Source organism: Cheilinus undulatus, linkage group 4, assembly GCF_018320785.1.
Source record: "Cheilinus undulatus linkage group 4, ASM1832078v1, whole genome shotgun sequence".
In the NCBI taxonomy this organism is placed as follows: Eukaryota; Metazoa; Chordata; class Actinopteri; order Labriformes; family Labridae; genus Cheilinus; species Cheilinus undulatus.
This window is the reverse complement of record NC_054868.1, coordinates 53,744,299-53,767,345: the sequence shown is the minus strand read 5'-3', so window position 1 is coordinate 53,767,345 and position 23,047 is coordinate 53,744,299. Positions and strand designations below refer to the sequence as shown.

Genomic DNA, 23,047 nt, shown 5'->3' with positions numbered 1-23,047 from the left:
CAGGACTCTACACCTGGATGTGTCAGAGGGGTAGGGTAGAGTGTGTGATGGTGGGGAATCATTTATAGAATAATATTTATGGTTGAAGTCAACTCTAAAGCAAGAAAGACTTAGAATTAAAATCTAAAAAGATTAAACTCAGTGTTGCTTGTTCTTGCATCTGTATAACTGTAACTGAGGCTCTGAGGCGAGTTCATTGACCTCTGCATTCTGTCGTCAAAGTCCCGCCTCAGCTGCCTTATCTCATCGCACACCGCCACATCCATACTCCTGCTCCTCTCAACCAATGCCATACTCTCGTCTTTTCTCTCCTCCTTCAACCTCTTAATCTCTTCATCCATCTCCTTCTTCATCCTCTTCCTCTCCTGCTCCCACTCCTCCTTCATCCTCTTCCTGTCTTCCTCTCTCTCCTCCTCTCTCTTCCTCTCCCTCCTCCTCTCCTCCTCTCTCTCCTTTTCTCTCTCCTCTCTCTCTTTCTCTCTCTCCTCCCTCTCCTTCTCTCTCTCCTCTCTCATCCTCTTCCTGTCTTCCTCTCTCTCCTCCTCTCTCTTCTTCTCCCTCCTCCTCTCCTCCTCTCTCTCCTTCTCTCTCTCCTCCCTCTCCTGCTCTCTCTCCCTCTTCTGTCTCTGTCTCTCAGCCTGGATTTGTTTTTTGAACTCCCTCCTCTCTTTTGCCTGTTGTTGCTTTAGTTTCCTCTCTAAAGCTGCTTTTTCTTTATTGAATTGCTTTTCCTGCTCTTTCAGGATTCGTTGTTTCTCCTCTTCCTCCTCTCTCTTAGCCTGGATTTGCTCTTTTAACTCCCTCGTCTTGTTTTCATATTCTTGCTTTATTTTCCTGTGAAGTTCTTCTTCTTCTTTGTGTTTTTTTTCTTCTTCCTCTTTCAGGGTCCGTTGTTTCTCCTCTTCAATCTTCCTCTCAGCCTCCTGGAACATCTCGTTGGTGTAGTGACTCCCTCCGTTCTTCTGGACCATATTTCTGATCTTCTGGAGCAGCTCAGTCACCTGGGAGCGACCTTTGCTCTTGTTGTTGAAGACGTGATAATGACCGTTACATCGGGCCACGAGCTCCTGCAGATCACGACTTCTATCCAAGAAATCCTCAATGGTTGAATCAAGCTGGTCCCCCCCAGTAAAGAGAAGCATGGTGTATCTATCTGCTGCCTCACCAAAGACTTGTTGGATCCTTTCCACCGTCTTCTTCTCTTCTTCAGTGAATCTACCCACCCTGATGACCACCAGGAACACGTGAGGACCAGGAGCAGCATCTGTGACGCACTGTTTGATTAATTTCTCTAACATCTCTTCATCAAATCTGGTGTCAAACAGGCCTGGAGTGTCGACAACAACAATCTTCTGTCCATCCACTGTACCTCTGCCTTTTGAACACTCCACAGTCACAGAGGCTGGAGAACACACTGACTCAAAACACTCTCGACCCAGGATGGTGTTTCCTGTGGCGCTCTTCCCAGTCCCGGTCTTCCCCGAAACCACAATCCTCAGCTCCTCGTTATTCATTATGATTCCTGTAGAAAAGGATAAGCAAAACTGGGTTATTAGGGGCTAAAACTCTCTGCTATGTCCCTGATAGCTGTGCCATGTTTGAGACAGATCTGGGCTAAATGTATCTGCCATGTCCCTGATAGCTTTGGCATCATTGAGATAGATCTGGTCATCATTCCATGTTAGTAATGGACTGTACAGAGCAGCGCCAGTATTATAGATGACTCGTTAGTGTTTAGGAGGCCGTCTCTATCAAAAGCTAAATGTTTCACAAACCTGACCCCCCAGTCATTCACACCCTGAATACATTTATAAAGGATACAGGTATGAAACTTTGATATTCCAAGTCAATATCAATATATCAATATGTATAAATAATGTATTTTTTTATTGTCATTCAGAGTCACTAGAATAACATGAACCAGTCTACTAATATGACCAAAGAATAACAGTTCCAGACAGCTGCAGCAGGTAGAGTCTGTAGGTTCACCTGACCCAAAAAAGTTAAGACGAGGTACCCTGAAATGGTGTATGAACAGTAGTAGTAGATGAAATGATGGTTTAACAGTATCCCTCAGGGAACACCCCCATCAATGACTGTACTCTAAAAATATCCCTGCTCTTTACTTAATAAAATCAATGAACACATTTTACACTCAAAAATATTAAGTAGGTTTCAAAGCCTTGGAATTAAGTAAAAGAAATCATTAATAATGAGTAAATCTAACTTGCATTTATCTTCAATGATGTCTGCATAAATTGAGTTAGTAGAATGAACAAATTAAATTGAGTAAATGTACTCAAAATATTTTGCAAACCTAGAGAAAAATAAAGAGGAACCACAACAAAATTAAGTACACATTGCTCTATTTTTTTTTCGTTGTTGTTGTTGAAACTGATTACACCAAAGTTTTTAGGTGGTAGACAGATATTTTTGAGTAATGATTATTCACAGATTCATGTTGGGTTATATTGGGTACTTTTCATAAAACTATGTGTTCTAAATCAACCGCAGTTTAACCTTTTTTTCTATCAAGTACTTTGATTTTGACAATTACTGCCCACCGATGTAGTTCAAATTAAGTGACTACAAACCACAATAAGTGACAAGTTCACTGTGAACCAGGAAGTTCTCTACCATCATCTTCAGTTTACCATTCACTGTGGCCATTTTCGAATTCGCCTACTATACTAGTAGTGTGTACCAAAATGTAGTATGCAGTATGTGAACAAATGCAAAAGTTGCAGTATGCCAAAAATACCTGGATACCTGAAAAATTTCACAGTATGCATCGGACCAGTGTGCTTCGCCTACTGTTACCCACAATGCAAAGGTCAGAATTCGTAATAGCGGAGAGCGGCGGAACTTTCACAGGAGTGGCTAACAGTTACAAAAGTGCCATTACCTTTTACCTTTACCTTTTTAACATGTACTATAGCGAAATAAGTTGTAATAAGGTCACGGTTGTTTTTGTTTTGCTGTTATGTAACGGCCAGAAAGGTGCTGTCAAGTGTGTCCTTTCATTATGCTATACATGCTAAGCTAAAAATAGCGGCTATAAAAATCCAGAAAAATCAAACTAGAAAAGCACTCAGAGAGCACAGACCTCTGCCATTAGCCCTATCTCCCAATAGTGAAGAATGCTTTAAAAACATTCCTGGATTCAGACGGTGATCCGGGTCACTCTCAAAATCTAATTCGCCGATTACTCCCTCTCCGGTGGGGTGGAGACATGGTGAGGCAAAGCATTGGCTTCGCTATGTGTGGGAGTCATGGCAGAGGGTGAATATTCCTCTATTCCTCCCAGCATTGTGAGCATTCTCGCTACAATTCGCTGTCTTTCTCTCTGTTACGCTCCGACTCGTCTCCTTGACCGGGCGTGCGTCTCTCAAACTCTATAAACTCCAAAACTTTGAATAAGTTACTCATGTCCGCCATCTCCTGGTGTAAAGTGGTAACAGCGCAGACCTCAGCCATTAGCCCTATCTCCCGATAGTATAGAATCTTTTCAAAAATTCCTGGATCCAGACAGTGATCCTTATCAGGCCCAAAATCTAATCAGTTCTTCCTTATGCCATTTCTGACATTTCCTGAGAATTTCATAAAAATTCGTCCATGACTTTTTGAGTTATGTTGCTAACAAACGAAAGAACAAACCCACCTGATCACATAACCTCCTTGGCGGAGGTACTAAAAATACTTCCCAGATTTTTTCTGTACATAAATGGATGGAAAACACTGTAGCGTCATTTAATATTGACCAGGGTATGACGTATCTCTGTCTACCGGAAATCAGCTAAACCGGGCCAAGCATACTACACAATAACGTCCAACTGGAAGTCATACAGCATACTACTGTCGAATGCAGTACGCAATGCACAATACATACTGCATACTGCGTTTGGCAGGAGTATGCAGTAGGCCAATTCGAAAACAGCCTGTGTTTCCTACCTGTCCCCTACAGGCAGAACTTATCTCCCTGAGTTAAGGCCCATTTATGCCCAACGTTAAATATGGATCCGGATACAGACGGAGCCTCCTGTCCATGCTTCGTGTTTATTTGGTCCGTATTTCTGCACGTTTCCATAAAGCTTACGGATATGGGTCAAACGGAGCAGTACCAGAAACTGTGGGGGCAGTGTTGCTGTCACTACCCTATGCATAGCTCTAGTGAGACATGAAGAAGAATTAACAATGGCGGAAATGTTGTGCGAGTTTTTGTCTTAAATGCAAGAGTACATTATCAATACCTCCTCCACAGTCACCATGTTTGTTTTTGAGTTTGTTGTTGTCATAAACTTTTGACTCTGGGCTGCCCCCCGGTGGATGTCTTGGTTAACATCCATACCAACATAAAGGACACATGGAAGTATGAGCAGTAACAATAACATTGTTTTCATACGTAACTATAAATGGGCCTTTAGTGTCCTCACTCATGGTGCAAATGTGTCTAATGCCCAAAGGCATCCTGGGACAAAATATAACTACAATGACTGAGTACTGTTTGCCTAAAACTAATAATGTGTTCAACAACTCAGAAAAATAGAGCTGAAATATCTATTTTGGATTTTTAAGTTAAAAACAACCTATTTTTTTAACAACCTCCAGCTGGTTGGTCTTACAGCGTGCGTAGCTGTTGCCTCTGTAAATGCTGTGTATGTAAAATATAACATTTTTTAAAAGTACTTTCCAGTCTTGTTGTAGTCCTTAATCTGGTCAGACTGAGAGTAGCTGTTCCCGCCAAAACTGCACCGTTTGAATCAGAACCATTACAGAATGACATCACTCATTCACCTCCCCCCCACCTACTCAATTTCTTTATGTAGAAGAGTCAAGTCTCTTATAATACTGAGCAGAAGTGTCTAACATTTTGTTCTTAAAATTGATAAATTTTCATTGTATATACTCAAATATATTATTTAAACACAGAAATGACTTAAGACATTTAAACAGTTTCTTTAAATTAAATAAACTCATTTAAAATATGTAGATTTCACTCAAAGATTCATGTTTGAGTTTTACTGAAGAATACTGATCATTTTAACCCAAATACTCAGAATAATGACGTTCATTGGTTTAACTAACTAAGAATACCTCAATTTAAGTGTTACATTTACTCAGCCCTTGAATTATTTTTAGAGTGTAACCTCTAAACCACAGATGTCTAACCAGGACTTACCTGAGCTAGGAGCTATGTCTGGACTGTCCTCAGTGCTGGTCAGGTAAAGGTAGAGCACTGAAGAGAGGCTGAAGATGCCACGTTCAAAGTGCAACCGTCAGTTTACTTCCCCCAGAGATAATTCAGAGCCGTTAACTTCACCTGACAGTCCCTCCCTCTGCTCTGAGAGTTCAACGGTCAACAGCCTCTCTACTTCCTCTTTTAAGCTCCCCATAGTAACAGAGTGGAGTATGGCTCCCCCTACATACCAAAGATGGAAAAGCACGTTTCAGTCTCTCCTTCATTCAAAGAAAGTTCCTCCTCTGTCTGCTCAGTCCTCAGAATATTTCCCAGAAGTCTTGGGGATCATCAGGATGTTTTTAGTCAAATGTGAGCTGAGTCTTTGTGTTCTTGTTTCTCAGCAGTGGTTCTGTTCTTGGCACTCTCCCATGATGCCGTTGTTGCCCAGTCTCATTCTGATTGTTGAGTCATGAACTCTGACCTTAACTGAGTCAATGAGGCCTGCAGGTCTTTAGATGTGGTTCTGGGTTCTTCTGGGACCTCCTGGATGAGTCGTCCATGTTCTCTTGGAGTCACGTTGGTAGGCCAGTCTCTCCTTCACCACTGTTAGATCTACCAGCAATCTTCATACATTCATTTACATCCACTCTCCTCTGTCAGTCAGTTGTGGAGAAGTGGGCCCCTAAGTCTGTAGCTAGTTTCTGTAGTCCTGGTCTTAGTGTCCTCTGTGGTCTGGTCCACCGTTACGAGCTCCAGGATCAAACAGTGAGTACTGAAAAGTTACAAGGACTGTTTTAATCGTGTCTGACTTGAATCTGCAGCGTCGTACTCACTCATACATCCTGTAGTGTGAGGGTTTGTGGTTTCCTGTCACTCACAGGCTGTGAGAACTCAGAGCACATCTGTCTACTGCTGTAACACCAGCCTGTGTGTGTGTCAGTGGGCCTGCAGTACTTTAGAAAAGAAGAGAGAGAAGCTGTGTTGATTCTTGAGACTCATCTACAGGGGCCCTGCATGGTCAGAATAAAAAACTTTTATCTTTCATATTCCCTGTCCTGTTTCTCCTCTGTCCCTGGAATGTTTCATTGCTACTGAGGCACTTCTGCAGGTGCTGCATCAGCAGCACAGGAAGTAAACATTAAACCACAAGGGACTTTTTAGCAGAACAAGTGAACTTTCAGTTTCTGTGAACTGAAGAACTTTGTCTAAAAAGTCTGGAGCTGTAGCTGCTCTCAGTGAGAGGAAAGCCTTCACTTACTGAGGGCTGAATGTGAGCCACCAAGTGCTACACAAAAACTAGACTGGTCTGGTTGGAGGATCTGAAAGTCCACATGGCTCTGACTGTCTAATGAAAGCAGAGTCCACTAGTGGAGATGTGGACCGATTATATGGTCCAGAAACTGTATCCTCAAAAACTCTCTTAGTTTTCTATGAAGGCTTTAGAGAATATTTTAGATGATTTGTACTTGTTTTTTTTCTTTTTACCATTTAATTAATTTCTTCATTATTTTAGTTTATTTGCTCAGTTTTTTTCTTTTGTTCATGTTTTTGTAAACCTTTAGCTGCTCTGTTGAAGTAAATAAACGACTCTAAGATCTGTCCTGAGTCTCTGATGGGACGTTGTCTCTACAGAGAAGTTAGGGATGTAAACACACTTTCTTAGTTTCAACACTAGTCTACTGATTCTCTGTGGGATCGTCAGCATTTTTATCTAAAGAGCAGTTTTCCTCAGACTCTGAGGTGAACTTAGCCATCCACACAGCCGATTATAAACACTAAAATCATCAGTACAGAGCACATGTTCATGTCTTTGAACCAAATGTGGTTCAACCAAGCTAACCACTCCCTCACCCACCAACCCAACTAAGAACAGACTGTAGATCTACTAACACTGATCTAAACATTCAGAGTAAATCTCAGACAGACAAGATTCTTCAGAGTCTGGTTTCAGGATCCCGTCTTTATTTCTGCTTCACTAGGATATAACATCATTGTTTTAAACAGCATCAATCTTCATAGCAGGAATCTAAAGATCTGATTAAACAGCAACCAGCAGGAACACACCATCACATGATTACAGATAATAAAATCATTTACAATACATTTAATAAAACAAGACAAAGAAATAAAATCAGGCTTAAGAACCACGAGTCAAGGTTTCATCCTTTAGACAGTGATGACAAATCTTTAGAGAGCTGTGAGAAAAAAATAAAACATCTGATTCAAGAAAAAAACACAAAAATCTGAACTTTGAATAAAAATGGACAATGATCCCAGACAGTCCAGCAAGTCCACCTCTGAATGGAAAAAAAACTAAAGGAAGGTTCTGGAGTGGTCTAGTCAGAGTCTGGACTTTAGGGCCAGGTTTGGATGGATTTACCCCTTAATACATGAAGTCATCATTTTAATCTGACTTAAGTTTTCACTCAGGTTATCTCTAATGTTAACATTAGTTTGATGATCTGGAACATTTCAGTGTGACAGCCCGGCGATTGACTGGCGACCAGTCCAGGGTGTACCCCTGTCACCAACTGACAGCTGGGGTAGGCTCCAGCCCAACCACCCCCCCCGACCCGGAACGGAACGGAATAAGGGCCGGTTATAGGCATGCATATGTGAGGGGGCAGGCAGAAATGTGAAGGGGTCAGCATGCGTACACATCATGCTCCAGCATGTTTTTTGTTGTTGTTGTTGCTGCTAAGTGTTTTTGTCATGGGATTGCGTTGTTAGCGCTGTCAAACCCCTAAGAAATGGATTGCACTTTTTCAGGCCTCTACCATAAGACCTGTCCAGCTTGGGTGTCCCACCTGAAGACAAAGCTCCTGCTGGTATAGCTCCTAGGGTCACTGAGGCAAGCAAACCCCCTGACCAAAATAAGGTTCACAATCCTTCAGGGGGGAAACAGAAAATATTAATAATAATAAATAAAAATAAGAAAAGAATAAAATATCCTTCACCAAATTTTTAACAACCAACAACTTAACAATTATCTCATTGGATGGCCATTAGGCCTCTATGCATCTCAACTACATTTGAACCCATTAAAAATAACCTAAAGAAAAAAAAGAAAAAAATAATAATATAAAAAAATCACGAAGGATTTTCTCACACAAACAGAATTAACAAACACAGCAAATATAGAGCAGAACATTTTTTGTTTGTATTTTTTTGTTAGAAACTTAACTGCACTTTCTTAGCACTCCATTCTCCCTTCACCTCACTCCACTCTCGTAAATCCAGCAAGTTCATTTTGTCTTCTTATCCCAAACAATCTACTTAGTAGATCACTCCACTCTCCTTTCTCCTCACTTCACTCTACAAGAACAGTCTCCTGTTTCTCATCACATCTCTCTGTGCTTGTGTGATTGAGAGACGCTCCTGTGAGGCTCACACTTGGAAAAGAACAGCATAACAATCGGGCCGTTCCTGATAACAATCCCGGGTTAAGAGCACAAATAGATGCTATACATACGTTTGTCTTTTTGTTGTTACTCACACCGATGAAATCTGCAGGGGGTTATGTAAAGGGTTCCGTATCTTTGTGTCTTTGTTTGTTTGTTTGTATGTGTACAAGATAACTCCAGAACGCAAAGTCAGATCGTCACCAAACTTTCAGGGAATGTTGGGATAGTGACAGGGAAGAATCGATTAGACTCTGAGTGGCTTTAGAGGAGACTGGGAGAGGAAACATGGGCCTTCAGTTGATCACATTACAACACAGACATGAATCGTCAACAGACTTCTTTGCTGACTTCTTTCCTCAGCTAACTCTCCTGCCAATTCAAGATTTATTTCCTGTATTTCCGTCATCATCCCAAGCATGCCCGTCATCATCCTCCCAAACAACCCCATCATCATTGCATGATTCGCTCTTTCTTCCTCTAGCCTCTCCGTCATCCTTCCCTCATACACCTGCAACGCCATTCCCCTTCGTTGCTCCTCTTCAATCTTCCTCTCAGCCTCCTGGAACATCTCGTTGGTGTAGTGACTCCCTCCGTTCTTCTGGACCATATTTCTGATCTTCTGGAGCAGCTCAGTCACCTGGGAGCGATCTCTGCTGCTGTTGTTGAAGACATGATAATGGCCGTTACATCGGGCCACGAGCTTCTGCAGAGCACGACTTCGACCCAAGAACTCCTCAATGGTTGAATCAAGCTGGTCCCCCCCAGTAAAGAGAACCATGGAGTATCTATCTGCTGCCTGACCAAAGATTTGTTGGATCCTTTCCACTGTCATATTCTCTTCTTCAGTGAATCTACACAGCCTGATGACCACCAGGAACACGTGAGGACCAGGAGAAGCGTACGTGATGCACTGTCTGAACAAATTATTTATCATCTGTCTACTGAATCTGGTGTCAAACAGGCCTGGAGTGTCGATAACAGCAATTTTCTGTCCATCCACTGTACCTCTGCCTCTTGAACACTCCTCAGTCACAGACTCTGGAGAACACACTGACTCAAAACACTCTCGACCCAGGATGGTGTTTCCTGTGGCGCTCTTCCCAGTCCCGGTCTTCCCCACCAACACAATCCTCAGCTGTTTTTAACACTAGAATAATATGAACCAGTCTGATAATATGACCAAATGATTACAGACAGCTGCAGCAGGTAGAGTCTGTAGGTTCACCTGAACCAAAAAAGTTAGGACGAGGTACACTGAAACGATGTATGAACAGTAGTAGTAGATGAAATGAAGGTTTAACAGTTTCTCTCAGTGAACACCCCCATCAATGACTCAAGTAACTAAGTACAAATACTTTGTTACCTTACTTAAGTAGAAATTTGGGGTATCTATACTTTACTGGAGTCATTATTTTTCAGCCTACTTTTTACTTCTACCTCTTACATTTTAAAAATAGCCTCGTTACTCCTATTTCATTTCAGCTTGTTCTCATTCAAAAAACACAAATAAAGAAACCCCAAAACCTATCCAGATCACATCATCCGGATAGAGTGAGCTTGATTGTGGTTGGATGAGAAGTATAAACATAATACCATTCGGACACCCTATTGGTTTGTACGTGATCCATAACACCTGCACACGACACAAATCACATCACACTCCAGCAAGAAAATAGCAGACGAATGTAGCCTAGTACAAAGATGTCCGTGTCAGAGACTCAAGAGAACTGGAGCAAAATGTCCCAACCAATCACCAGCGAGGAGGTTGGTAGTACATATATGGTTCTTGAATGTATTTGCATTGTACTAAAATGTGTTCATTTTCAGTGGGCATAAATGTGGCTGAAGCAGGGGCATCCTAAATTTTTCAACATTAACATTTTAATATAACATTATAGTCATTATGGCCTTTAGAAAAATGTTTTTTTGGGGAGGTGGGGTAGTGCACTACAGGTGTAAACTTTTGTCCTTAACGGCATTTTTTCCCCCCTTATATTACTTTTACTTTTATACTTTACGTAGTTTTGAAACCAATACTTTTCAGATTAAGATTCAGATTCAGACAACTTTATTTATCCTAAAGGGCAATTCAGTTTTTGCAGTCGGCCCAGACCGTACATACAATCACAAACAGCAAACAGAGACAATAATAAATAAAAGTCAGTACATGACAGAGATGCTCATTGACACATTGACCCTCATGTGACCCTTTTAGTAATGACACTCAGGGTCAGGCAGATTATAGTGCACATTTAAGAATAGCAGCAGATAAAAGAGAACATAATAAAATACCCAAAGGTGCGTTATGGATTACATCATGAGTTTACATTCATAGAATGTACGAAGGAGCCACCAGCATAAGAACAGGGTTTTAACCACCATGTGGTTCGGCGCCAAACAAGGACAAAAAAACAAAAAAAAAACAAAAAAAAAAAACCACAATTAAGCTGTCAGTCCATGAGACTACTATCAAGGTTTAACAGCCTGATGGCAGAAGGAATGAAAGACTTAGAATAACGGTTTGTGCTCCCACAGGGCGTGAGAAAGCGGCAGCCTGAGGGCGTAAACTTTTGTCCTTAACGGCATTTTTTCCCCCCTTATATTACATTAAAGTAAACTCAGAGCACAGGATGTGGTCACATTCTACTCAATTCTTTTAACAGACCAGAGTGTTTTCTTTTTTACCGGACAGTTTCGACTGCTCACTTGCAGTCTTCCTCAGAGTGCTCACGTGATGTTGCTGTGACTCTGAGGAAGACTGCATTGGTCATGTTGGGAGATGATTCCTTTAGCTTTTCTGACCACGTCTCTCCCACAGAGAGCGCAGATCTCTCTGCTGGTCTCCCGTTATTTTGGAGCAGATTTTAACAATACGATACAGACCGTTTTTGTCTTTGACAGAAAGACCATCAAACCAGCAAACAAAGGAAAATGTCAAAAGTTTTTCAATAAAGGACTGATAGAAGATAGACAGCATTTTATCACAGATATTTTTCCACAGACTTTTATACGTTTACTTGAGTAGAAAGCTTGAGTTGACACTTCAACTTCTACCAAAGTCTTTTTAAACCCTAGAATCTATACTTCTACTTAAGTAATGAATGTGAATACTTTTGACACCTCTGCCTTTAAACCACAGATGTCTAACCAGGACTTACCTGAGCTAGTAGCCATGTCTGGACTGTCCTCAGTGCTGGTCAGGTAAAGGTAGAGCAGTGAAGAGAGGATGAAGATGCCACGATCAGAATGAAACCATCAGTTTGACTTAACTCAAAGATGATTCAGAGCTGTTATATTGACTTAACAGTCCCTCCCTCTGCTCTGAGAGTTCAACAGACCACAGCCTCTCTACTTCCTCACCATCAACAGGTCTTGTACAGTTTTTTTCTGATTGCTAGATCGCAACTTTGCAAACTAGGCTGGTTTTATCAAAATACTTAACACAATCCTCAAAACCACACACCCAAACTGCAAAATACCTCATATATCCTGCAAAAAGAAGCACTGCAACCAAAACTACATATAGCATTATCAAAATCAAACTTTTGCACCAAATGGCACTCACTTCATTCATACTACCAGATTTTTGTGTAACCAACTACACACTGTTGGGCTCAATGAAAAGCACTCTCATCTTTAGTATGCTTGCCATAATACTAAAATAGTTCAAATTGAAGAAAATTCTTCAGATTGTTCAAATGCACAGAAATATTTGCAGATACACATATGCTGTTGAAACATTTATTTTTCTATTTTTCACCAAACAAGTCAGTGCAACATATGCACAGCAGATATATTTACATTGGAGTGAACAAAAATATGCTCACAAAAAACAGTAAACTGAAGAAGAAAATTGCAGAAAAATACATTTTAAAAAGATGCAAGAAAAATATTTTTTTCCAGTTGCTAACACACTAAAATGACATGCATAGCACAATTATTTAAACTGACACACAGAGAGCAAAACCTCTCCTCAAGTCTCCAAAACTCTAAACACGTTTTCTGCTTTACACACATATTGCAATTGCTTAAACACAATTTTGGAAACAGGGCTCATTTTGTCAAAACACTACACACAATTCTCACAACCACACACACAAGTAGCAGAACACCTCAGATCCTTTGCAAAATGAAACACTTTTGTAAAAAATATACACTAATTTATAGTAAACCCTATTTTGTTACCATATGAAACACACACGTTTCATATGACTTAGTTCTGTTTGAACCAGTTACACACTGCTATTGCTAACCTAAAACACTTTCAGCAGCAGTTCTACTGCTCAGGGATAAGAGTACTGTAAGTGAAGCACACAGAGAAAGTGCAAATATACAATAAATTCACCAAACACTACACAAGACCGATGCTGCAGACTGATGAAAATGTATTTCTCTCCATTTACCCAAATCAGTCAACATGTCAGCATGGAGAATCACAACAACACATGTCCCAGTTTTCATGCTACTACAGTAGTGTGCATAACACTGTAAACTCAGTAAATATCAGACAAACATAAAATACTGTATCCAGCAAAGGTTACATTTACAGTCAAAAATGTTTAGAAAAAAACAACAATAAAAACAGAACAGAAAATACTAGACATTATCTCTTTACTTCACTGGATCTGGCCAGAGAATTTCATCAACATCACAGGTGATATCCTCATTGGCAAGACGACGTGGGAAGAACCATCTTGAATGTCGACTCCATCCTTGCACATGTAACAGAGTTAAAAATGCCCTATTTGTTGAATTTCTCCAAAATTAATGTGCTTGCCATATTTATGTTACTTTGTCGCCACCTGGTGGGTTAATCGTGCTACTGCAGCAGTAGGGCTCCAAGCAGGCCACCGTACGTACCTCAGCAAAGGAAAATGCTCCTATGCTGAAGGTGTGTGTGTCTAATGCTGAGATCGATGTTAACTTGTTTAATGCTTTAAAACTGTTGTAGAAGCTTTTACCAGCATGTTTTCTGACCATAAACATGATGAGAACACTTTGTGAAAGTTACAGACGTTTATGTGTACAAATAGTAACTTTATTCCCGTGTTGCTCTCTGTTTACTTGCCGAGCTAACACTAACTAGCTTACCTTGTCGGCTACCTATAGTACAGAAATGAATGAGCCCATGCAGGTGCACGATGCAGTGCTGATGTTTTTGCACCAGGTAGGCAAAGTAATGTGAGTTTTACATTATAAAGTTGCTCTTAAAATTGTCATTGTTTGGGATTAAACCAAAAGTTTAAATACAGTTGGAGAGACAGTATGAGAAACATAAATACATTTCATTAATAGATAAGTTTTATTTAAAATATTATTTGTTATCTGTTATATATGAAATGCCAGAAAAATGCTCCTCATTCTCTGTACTTATGTTAAATGTATTTTTCCACTGTACGATCACTCAGCTGACAGTGTGTTAAAGATGAATTATTTCATTAGCACAAATGCATTGTTAGAAAAAGGAAAATGCTCCTATGCTGAAGATATAAATGAGCCCATGCATGTGCACGATGCAGTACTGATGTTTGTGCACCAGAATTAAAGAGCAGACCAGAGTGAGAGCAACTTCTGTGTGATTGTGGCGTCCTTCCTGCACCATAAACACTGAGAGACAGAGACACATCCTTCATAGTCCAGCAGAAAGACACAGCAGGGGTTACACACAGCTGTGGCGTCGATTTGGTCACAGGCCTCCTCCATGGGCTGAATGAGGGGTACCTGAGCCCGGGGCTGGAGAACTGAACCCTCCACTGCCATGCCTAGAAAAACTCTTTGAATGGGTTTAGACTTTTTTGATGAATTTGGTCCTCTTCTTCTTTGAGCATGTTCTCTTCTTGCTTCAGGTTTTCCTCTTCCTCCTTCTCCTCCTCCGTGGATTCCCTCTCTCCCTCACTCTTCTTCTTCTGACTCCTTCCATTTTGGTTGAAGACAGGTGAACTCACCTGCTGCATTTTTATAGTGCCTAAACCTGATCGGAAAAAAATGTAATTAATCCTGCCACACAGCTGAGTCTGGCCACAATGCCTCGTCCACATCACAGGCAATATCTCCCCTTGCCAGACATCGAGGGAGGAAGTGCCTTGAGTGCCTTATCCATCCCTGAAATGCACCCACATCAATCCCATCACATGCCTCTTCCATAGTCTGCACAAGCCAACTAAGGTTGCTCTGGTTTCATTTGAAAGTTGTTGTCTTCTTTGGCCATGAACTCCTCTACCAGCTCTACCCCTACCTCTCACTCTTCCTCCCCCTCTCATTCTCATTTTGGTATTTTATTAAGTTCTCATATAGTTGTTGTAAAAAAAAAAAAAAAGAGGTGCACACCTGTGGTCTTTTTATAGTGCTTACTTCCTGACTGAAGTGCTAACAATTAACCATTGAGGTGCTTGGCCAGGTGGCACATATTGGCCAATTAGCTCATGTAGTGTCATTTTCAATGGCAGTGTTTTGAAATGGCAAATGTGACTTTATGTCAGATTGTTGTGTTCAGTGCATTTAAAAAGTGCGATTTTGAAAATGTGTTTAGAGTTTTGGAGACTTGAGGAGAGGTTTTGCTCTCTGTGTGTCAGTTTAAATAATTGTGCTATGCATGTCATTTTAGTGTGTTAGCAACTGGAAACAACTGTAAGCTCCCCATAGTAACAGAGTGGAGTGTGGCTCCTTCTACCTGCCAAAGATGGAACACCATGTCTTAATATTTTCTCCATTCAAAGAAAGTTCCTCTTCTGTCTGCTCAGTCCTCAGAATATTTCCCAGAAGTCTTGGGGATCATCAGGATGTTTTTAGTCAAATGTGAGATGAGTCTTTGTGTTCTTGTTGCTCAGCAGTGGTTTTGGTCTTGGAACTCTCCCATGATGCCGTTGTTGCCCAGTCTCTTTCTGATCGTTGAATCATGACCTCTGACCTTAACTGAGTCAGTGAGGCCTGCAGGTCTTTAGATGTGGTTCTGGGTTTTTCTGGGTTCTTCTGGGACCTCTTGGATGAGTCGTCCATGTTCTCTTGGAGTCAATGTTGGTAGACCAGCCTCTCCTGGGAGGGTTCACCACTGTTAGCTCTTCATACATTCATTTACATCCACTCTTCTTTGTTTGTCAGTTTTGTAGAAGTGGGCGGGGCTGGTGAGGAGCGAGGTTAAAAAAAAACCCTGATAAACCTTTATTTTCCAATCATTGGTAAGTCAACAGTTTTTATTGAAATGTTAGGGGTTTGATTCTGTGACCTTTGTATTTAGAACAGGTCTAAACTCAACTCTCTCGCTCTTTGACCACATTTTCTTTAGGACTATGAAGTTGATCTGATCTTGTCTCTTTAACGTTAACTCTGACTGAATCCTACCTGTCCTCTCTCATGTGTTTCCTGGAGGTGGACATCCTTAATCAGGAAGTCTGCAGACCCCGTTCCCTTTATTCAGTTTTATCCTGATGCTCCAGTCGATTAAATTCATCTTCATCCTCATCCGTCTACTCTCAGTCATGGCAAAGAAAAAACTGAAATATAGGATATTATTTTCTACGTTTATTCATAATTAAAATCATAAATATCACACTGACATCAATCTACAAACACAGGGAGGTTAGAGTCTCCTCAGAGTAAAACTCATGAAATACAGATTAGAGACTTTATTTTGCATCTCCAGTCAGTCTGTCCTGTTTCTCTCTGAGGAGTCTTCATCTCTCCTCTCCTCCATAAAGTCCAGATCAGTGGAGGCTGCAGTGATGGTTCTAGAACTTTGTCTCATCTCCTCCAGGGTCTGTGGAGCTCAGTCAGAGGGACCATCAGGTTCTTGGTCTCCTCTCTCACTAAAGTCCTTCTCCCCTAATGGTGACCAGGTCTAGAAGAGTCCTGGTTGGTCCAGAGTTATTCATGTGAGAATTCTGGAGGCCACTGTTCTCTTGGGAACCTTCAGAGCAGCAGAAATGTTTCTGTAGTTTTCTCCAGATCTGTGCCTGTCAACAATCCTGTCTCTGCAGCTCCTCTGACCTTTGACACTTGGTTTCTGCTCTGATTTCATTGTCAGCTGTGTGGCTTTCTATAGAGAGGGGCGGGGCTTTAGAATCATGTCCAATCAGGTTAATTTAGCACAGGTGGACTCCAATCAAGGTGTAGTAATATCTCAATAAAGACCAGAGACATGGAGGAACCTGAGCTACAGTTACTAAAGGCTCTGAGCGCCAAAGTCAGCTTCTACCTGAATCACAGACATATTGGAGTCAGATGGGACGTCCTGTAGGAATATAATTCACCAGAGGTCTCCAGGTATTACTAGTCTCATACAGATAAGGCATTATTGTAAAAATAGAATTATTTGATGATCTGAACTGTTTCAATGTGACAGATATGCAGAAGATCATCCCAGCATTGTGGATGGAAGGTCAGTGGTGTAAAACCAGGTAAAACTGAAGATCCTGGTCTTCACCTTGTCAGAGGGAAGGTAGAACAACCGTATAATGCTTCAGTTTGAGTCCATGGTTCATGTTACCTTCCTCAACTCTCCTTTGTTCAGTCTCTGAGAGGAATGGCAGCTCTTTGTGGGAGGTGGGGGCTCTTAGAAGAGCCGTGGGCTTAGACTGTCAGCTGCTGTGTTCACTTAGAGCTGGTGTACTTGGTGACGGCCTTGGTGCCCTCAGACACGGCGTGCTTGGCAAGCTCCCCGGGCAGCAGCAGGCGGACGGCGGTCTGGATCTCCCTGGAGGTGATGGTGGAGCGTTTGTTGTAGTGAGCCAGACGGGAGGCCTCCCCGGCGATGCGCTCGAAGATGTCGTTGACAAACGAGTTCATGATGCTCATGGCCTTGGAGGAGATCCCGGTGTCGGGGTGGACCTGCTTCAGCACCTTGTAGACATAGATGGCGTAGCTCTCCTTCCTGCTCTTTCTCTTCTTCTTCCCACCTTTAGCAGCACTCTTCGTCACCGCCTTCTTGGAGCCCTTCTTTGGGGCGGGCTTCGGAGGGTCCGGCATGGTCGGATGAGTGTTGATGTTTCTCAGCAGAGAACAGTCCTGTAACAGAGGGAGCTCCTGCTTATGTAGAGTCTGTATGCTAACACTGCTGTGTCATTCAACTGCTATGATTGGTGGAGCTGTGCCATCCCCTGCATGTGACTGGCTGAGCCATTCATGCGTGGTCTCACTGCAGTTTTTGTTTCCAGAAAAAACTACAGCTGTAGGAGAAAGAGATAGGCTCATGCTGGCATCCATGAGAGGACAGAGACTCAGAAAACTCAGAGTAAAGTTATCTCTATGCTGCAGAGTTACAACAAAACCACCTCAGCTCTTTACTTCTGTCTGTTCTCAACATTTTAACTGGCAAAGTTTGATATACACAGTAACTAAAGCCAGAGTTTGATTTATAGAGTAACTAAAGCCAGAGTTTGTTTTATAGAGATAAGATAAACTTAGTAAGAGGATGTGTTCTAATGAGTATTTATCTACAGGAGTATTGGGGAGTGGACTGTTTCAGGGATTTTTCTGCTTAGAACAAAATCATGAAAAAAACAAACCCAAATATTTCCACATTTTCAGTACAGCGTTTATTTTCAACAACACTTCTTATGTTTGAATAAATATTCAGTTTTCTGACAAAGACTGTGATGGATAAATGCAGTGATTGAACGTCATGGGAACAAACTGAACTAAACTGTTAAAAACATGAAGATTTGTTTGGAAATATCATCGTCACAGAGTAATCAAACTGCATTTTTAGATGGAGATTGTTTAAAACAAAAAAAAACCTTGTTACAATGATAAAATACTGATTAGCTGTGATTCACCATCTTTTATTTAAAAATCCCAAACTGCTGAGAAAATCTTTAGATTGATATTTCTCATAGATAAATAACGTACACGTTTTAATCACGTTTATCTTCTGTTGTTATGTCGTATCATTGATCACTTTAAAGACTGTGGCTCATTTCAGGCTGAGTTAAGGAAACCCTGGTTTGATCAACCCTGAGTCTTTATTTCTATAACAGCTGACCTGACAATGTTCAGTCATCTGTGAGTATTTATTATAATTATTTTAAGAGTCTGTTTAACCTCTGTAAATGGGCCCCTGGTCTACAGCCTTTGTTATATTCTCCGTTATAAATGCTCTGCAGTTTAACTTATTAACTGTTGGTCGCTAATGCTCAGTCCGTTTGGTGAACAGCTCAGTGCTTCCTCTTCTCCTTCCTCCTTAAACTCGGTCGGCTTCTCCTCTCCTTCGACCTGGACACAGCGATGTTTCTTTAAGGACTGGGAGCGGGTGAAGAACCTCTTACAGAGAGAGCACCAGTACGGTTTCTCTCCAGAGTGCACGCGCAGGTGTCGGCTGTAGCTGTAGGAGCTGTTGAAACATTTCCCACACTGCTCACAGCTGTACGGCTGCTCTCCTGTGTGGATTCGAAGGTGTCTTATGTAGTTACTCATCCGGCCAAAGCCTTTCCCGCACTCCTCACACTTGTGCGGTTTCTCCCCTGTGTGCGTGTTCATGTGCTGCTTGTATGTTTTCGAAATAGAGAAACTTTTATCACAGAGTTCACAGTGAAACGGTTTCTCTCCAGTGTGGATCCGCATGTGTGACTTGTAGTTCCCCATCTGGGAGAAGCTGCGGCCACATTGAGAGCAGCAGTACGGTTTCTCTCCGGTGTGCACTCTCATGTGAATCCTATACCCGCTCAGGTCGCTGAAGCTCTTCTGACAAGTCTCACACTCGTACGGTTTCTCCCCCGTGTGGTTACGGAGATGAAGGCTGAAATGTCCAGACTGGGTGAAACTTTTCCCGCAGAAGTCGCACTGGTACGGTTTCTCTCCGCTGTGGCTCAGCAGGTGTCGCTTATATGAACTCAGAAAGCTGAAGCTCTTTGGACACTGATCACAGCGGTACGGTTTCTCTCCAGTGTGAACTCTCATGTGAATTTTATAAATGCTGAGGTAGCTGAAGCTCTTCTCACACTGATCGCACCGGTACACTCCGCTGTGTTCACGCACATGCTCTTTAAACAAGCCATGGCTGCTGAAGCTCCGCCCACACTGGTCACAGCGGTATGGTGTTTCTGCAGCGTGCGTGTGCAGGTGGAGCTGGTACGCCTCCTGCTGGCTGAAGCTGGCATCACACCACTCACAGCAGAGCAGCTCCTCTTCACAGTGACTGAGTTCGTGTGTTTTTAGGCTGCAGACCCGACTGAAAGACTTCTCACACCGCCGACACTGATGAGGTCTGACTCCATCTGACTCCTCCTCCTTAACCTGGAACACACAAACACATGCGGATTCACACTTACAGACACTGAGCTCAAACCTGGACAAAGAGTCAATGAAGACAAACACAATTTAGAGAGGACTAACCACAATAAAAGATGAAATAAATCACATTTTCCTAAAAATAAAATTTACCCAATCAAATATTTACTCTGAATAATCTGCAATAATCCAGAGAAGTGTCCACAGGGATTCTGGCCTCTCTGTGTTTCTCTGTGACTTTTTACATTGGTTCAGGAAGGTTTGGATAGCTTTTGTCCTTTTAAACAAAATCAGCATCATACTACTCAGGTTATCTTTGTCTAATATCAAAATGAGCTGATGACCTGAAACATTTAAGTGTGACAAATATGCAAATAAATTAATAAGACATCAGGAGGGGAGCCAATACTTTTACCAGATAACAAATCAGTCTTCTAGAAGATAAAAAAAATTCACTAATCACCAAAAAACATTTGAACCAGAGTAGATTTTAGTTTAGTGAAGTTAAATTTGAACATGTAAAACCAAAACAATATAAAACAGTCATATACCTTCAGAAGAAACATACAGACTTTTAAGAGAGAGAAAAAATTACAAGAATGATCAAGAATACATGTTTTAAAAGGAGCAGGAAGAGGTGCAAACTTATTTAATCACACCCCTTCTCAATAAATTATAACAGTTTTCATTACATTTCAACAATAATCTACTTTTACACAATATAGATAAGCTACTTAGAGCAACAACTTTTAAGGTTTGCCAAAAATCTTTCTAATTCAAGATATGACTTTTTATATGAGCTTCTTAGTGCAAAAATAGTACTGTTTGTTAATCTGTATCAAATAACAATAATAAGAAGGAATCTATATTTTTTCATACAAGTTTAAATGACCAAAAGACAATATTCTGGTAATTTAAGCAGGTATTTACAGAAAAAGACAAACTACTATAAACCTGAAGATCAAGAAGAAAGACCAAATACCAGAACAGATAACTAAGCTGTAAGCATCTGGTGAAAATCAAACCTTTTTAATGTTTTAGTGATGAGGTCAATAATTCCAGAGCACGAGAAAACGGCCCAAACTTGCAGGTTTTCATGAGATAGAGGGGTAAAATAAAATAAATGGGTGTACATCCCTGTCGGGCTGTATGTTAGAATCTGAACAGTGCAGTGTTCATTTTGGCAGCTATTTCTAATTTTAGTTTTAGTCTTTAAATGAAATTCATTTTAGTTTTAGTCACATTTTAGTCATTTCTATCCTTTTTAGTTTTAGTCGACGAACACTCTAAACATTTTAGTCTAGTTTTAGTCCATAAAAAGTCTAAGCTGACACACCAGATGGATTTGTTTCAAACATCCATCTGGGAAAGCTTCAATAAGAAACGTTTGAGAAAAGGCAGAGGGTTTGAAAAAAACTTGGAGTGTGATTGGATGAACGTTCTGTCTGTCACATCTCTACGGGCCAATCATAGCAACAAAACACGTGACTATACATGGCGACTATAGACATGTAAGTACTCGACTTTTGTTGTTTTTGAAAAGAAAACTGGCGCTTTAGCAGCATCCACGCTAATCTCTTCCTCCATAACTGCACCAGCTCTTACTGCTGCTTGTTTACGTAACGACTCCGCCGTGCCTGAAAGTACTGCCCCTCGTCGCTGATTGGTCCTGTCACTTTCTAACCGGGCCCAAACGGACCAGATGGGAGCTTAACAAGATGGATTCACCAGTGAGGAACAAGGAAATGGGCTTATCCATCTGCTTTGCACGGTTATAAAAAGTCCTCACATTTTAGTCTTTATTTTTAGTCCAAGCATTTATTTTCTTGCCTAAATCTGGTACCAAATCATGGTAGAGTGTTCTCTGCCAAACCTGGGGTCCCTGCTTTCTACAGCTGAGAGGCAGAATAGATACAGATGTGTTGTTTTTGACAGATTTACCCACAGTGGAGAAATATCATGGATTTTGAATGTCAGACAAAACGACATTACATTTTAGTCTAGTTTTAGTCATCTTGATGAAAACTAAACTTGTTTTTGTCAGTTTTAGTCATCACAGATTTATTTTTGTTAGTTTTAGTCTAGTTTTTGTCATGGAAAAAAGGCTGTCAACAAACATTTTTAGTCATAGTTTTAGCTGATGAAAATAACACTGGAACAGTGAGATTAAAGAGTGGCCACCAGGTGGCGCTGTGGTGTTTCTTTCAGATCTCACCTCTTCAGATGAACTCATCTCTGCAGCTTCTTCGTGGTGAGTTTTGGTTTTTTAAACGCGCCTGTCGACTCATTTCAGTCTAAAAATAAAAAACAGACTGGTCAGAGGAAATACCAAAACATGTTTAATATTTAGAGCTCATAATGTCAGTAAAAACGTTTAAATGTTTTTAAAACAAGCTGTGGACTGAAAACCTACTGATGGCTGAGTAAGGAGATCTGTTCCTGTAGTTTTTATAATCAAGCATGAAGACAAACACTGGCAGATCATCTGAAATGAACAGATGTGTTTTTAGTGCAACTAACTGATTTAACTGAGTTTACAACATAAATGATGGTTTAATAATTGATCACAACATCAACATAATATTTCTCTATTCAATTATCAGTAATAACAGCGGATAAATTCATATTTCAGCCTCAGACACTGACCCTCTAACCACCATATTCCTCCTGCTTCACAGGTGAGCTCTGTTTACCTGACTGCTCATCACCTTCACCTGCTGTCCTGACCTGACCTCGTCTGACACGGTAACAGAACCCTCCACTACACCAGCTCAGAGACAGAAGCTAACATGCTAACGCGTTAGCACCGGGAGCTAACGTCACACTGCTGCTGCCGTTGGCTTTAACCGGAAACGGTAAACACGGACAGACGGAGATAAAAACTAAAATAAAGAGATAAACACCGACCTTCAGCCTCCATCAGGCTGTCAACGATGCCACGCAGATACCGCCATCTTCACTGATAACGGTACCATGGTGACGTACTGCGCATGCTCTTCTTCTCTGTGGTAAAGCAGCAGCGTAGGTCGTTACTGGGGAAATACTGACACCTGCTGGAGGTTTCTATGTTCACTGAGGACATTTCCCTTAAAGATCAGGGATTAGGGTTAGGGTTTTCATAGAGTTGTGGGTTATCTCCACAACTCTATGAAAATGAAAACAAAAATCAATGAATTAAACATTTAATTATCCGGCTTTAGGGTTTCCTGGTGAACATTTCAGAGGTTTGGTGCTCAGTGTTGGA

At 41.2% G+C, this 23,047-nt stretch overlaps 3 protein-coding genes across 5 annotated transcripts; all 3 read right to left on the bottom strand.

The window, feature by feature from the left end:
• Positions 1-608: 608 nt before the first annotated feature.
• On the bottom strand, positions 609-11,829 carry LOC121507870 (GTPase IMAP family member 4-like; the record flags this gene model as incomplete). Its single annotated transcript, XM_041784238.1, has 2 exons — positions 11,742-11,829; positions 609-1,522 (listed from the first exon to the last, which is right to left on the bottom strand). Coding segments are annotated over exons 1-2 (930 nt in total), but the record flags the coding sequence as incomplete, so codon positions are not given.
• A 4,308-nt stretch (positions 11,830-16,137) lies between these two features.
• LOC121508260 (histone H2B) lies at positions 16,138-17,561 on the bottom strand. The gene has a single exon (XM_041784994.1). The coding sequence runs from the start codon at positions 17,542-17,544 to the stop codon at positions 17,170-17,172; it is 375 nt and encodes a 124-aa protein (XP_041640928.1). The 5' UTR covers positions 17,545-17,561; the 3' UTR covers positions 16,138-17,169.
• Positions 17,562-18,098: 537 nt separating this feature from the next.
• Positions 18,099-22,799, bottom strand: LOC121508249 (zinc finger protein 239-like). 3 transcript variants are annotated; one of them, XM_041784981.1, is made up of 4 exons: positions 22,711-22,787; positions 22,217-22,288; positions 22,019-22,097; positions 18,099-19,809 (listed from the first exon to the last, which is right to left on the bottom strand). In XM_041784981.1, the coding sequence occupies exons 3-4, from the start codon at positions 22,034-22,036 to the stop codon at positions 18,682-18,684; spliced, it is 1,146 nt and encodes a 381-aa protein (XP_041640915.1). In that variant the 5' UTR covers positions 22,037-22,097; positions 22,217-22,288; positions 22,711-22,787; the 3' UTR covers positions 18,099-18,681. The 3 variants fall into 3 exon arrangements, with proteins under 3 accessions (XP_041640915.1, XP_041640917.1, XP_041640918.1); XM_041784983.1 differs by lacking the exon at positions 22,711-22,787 and adding an exon at positions 22,450-22,495; XM_041784984.1 differs by lacking the exon at positions 22,217-22,288 and having other exon boundaries at positions 22,711-22,799.
• Positions 22,800-23,047: the final 248 nt, after the last annotated feature.

Bases quoted from the DNA above. Each gene is read 5' to 3' on its own strand.
- LOC121508260 (XM_041784994.1), bottom strand. From the start codon at position 17,544: ATGCCGGACCCTCCGAAGCCCGCCCCAAAGAAGGGCTCCAAGAAGGCG.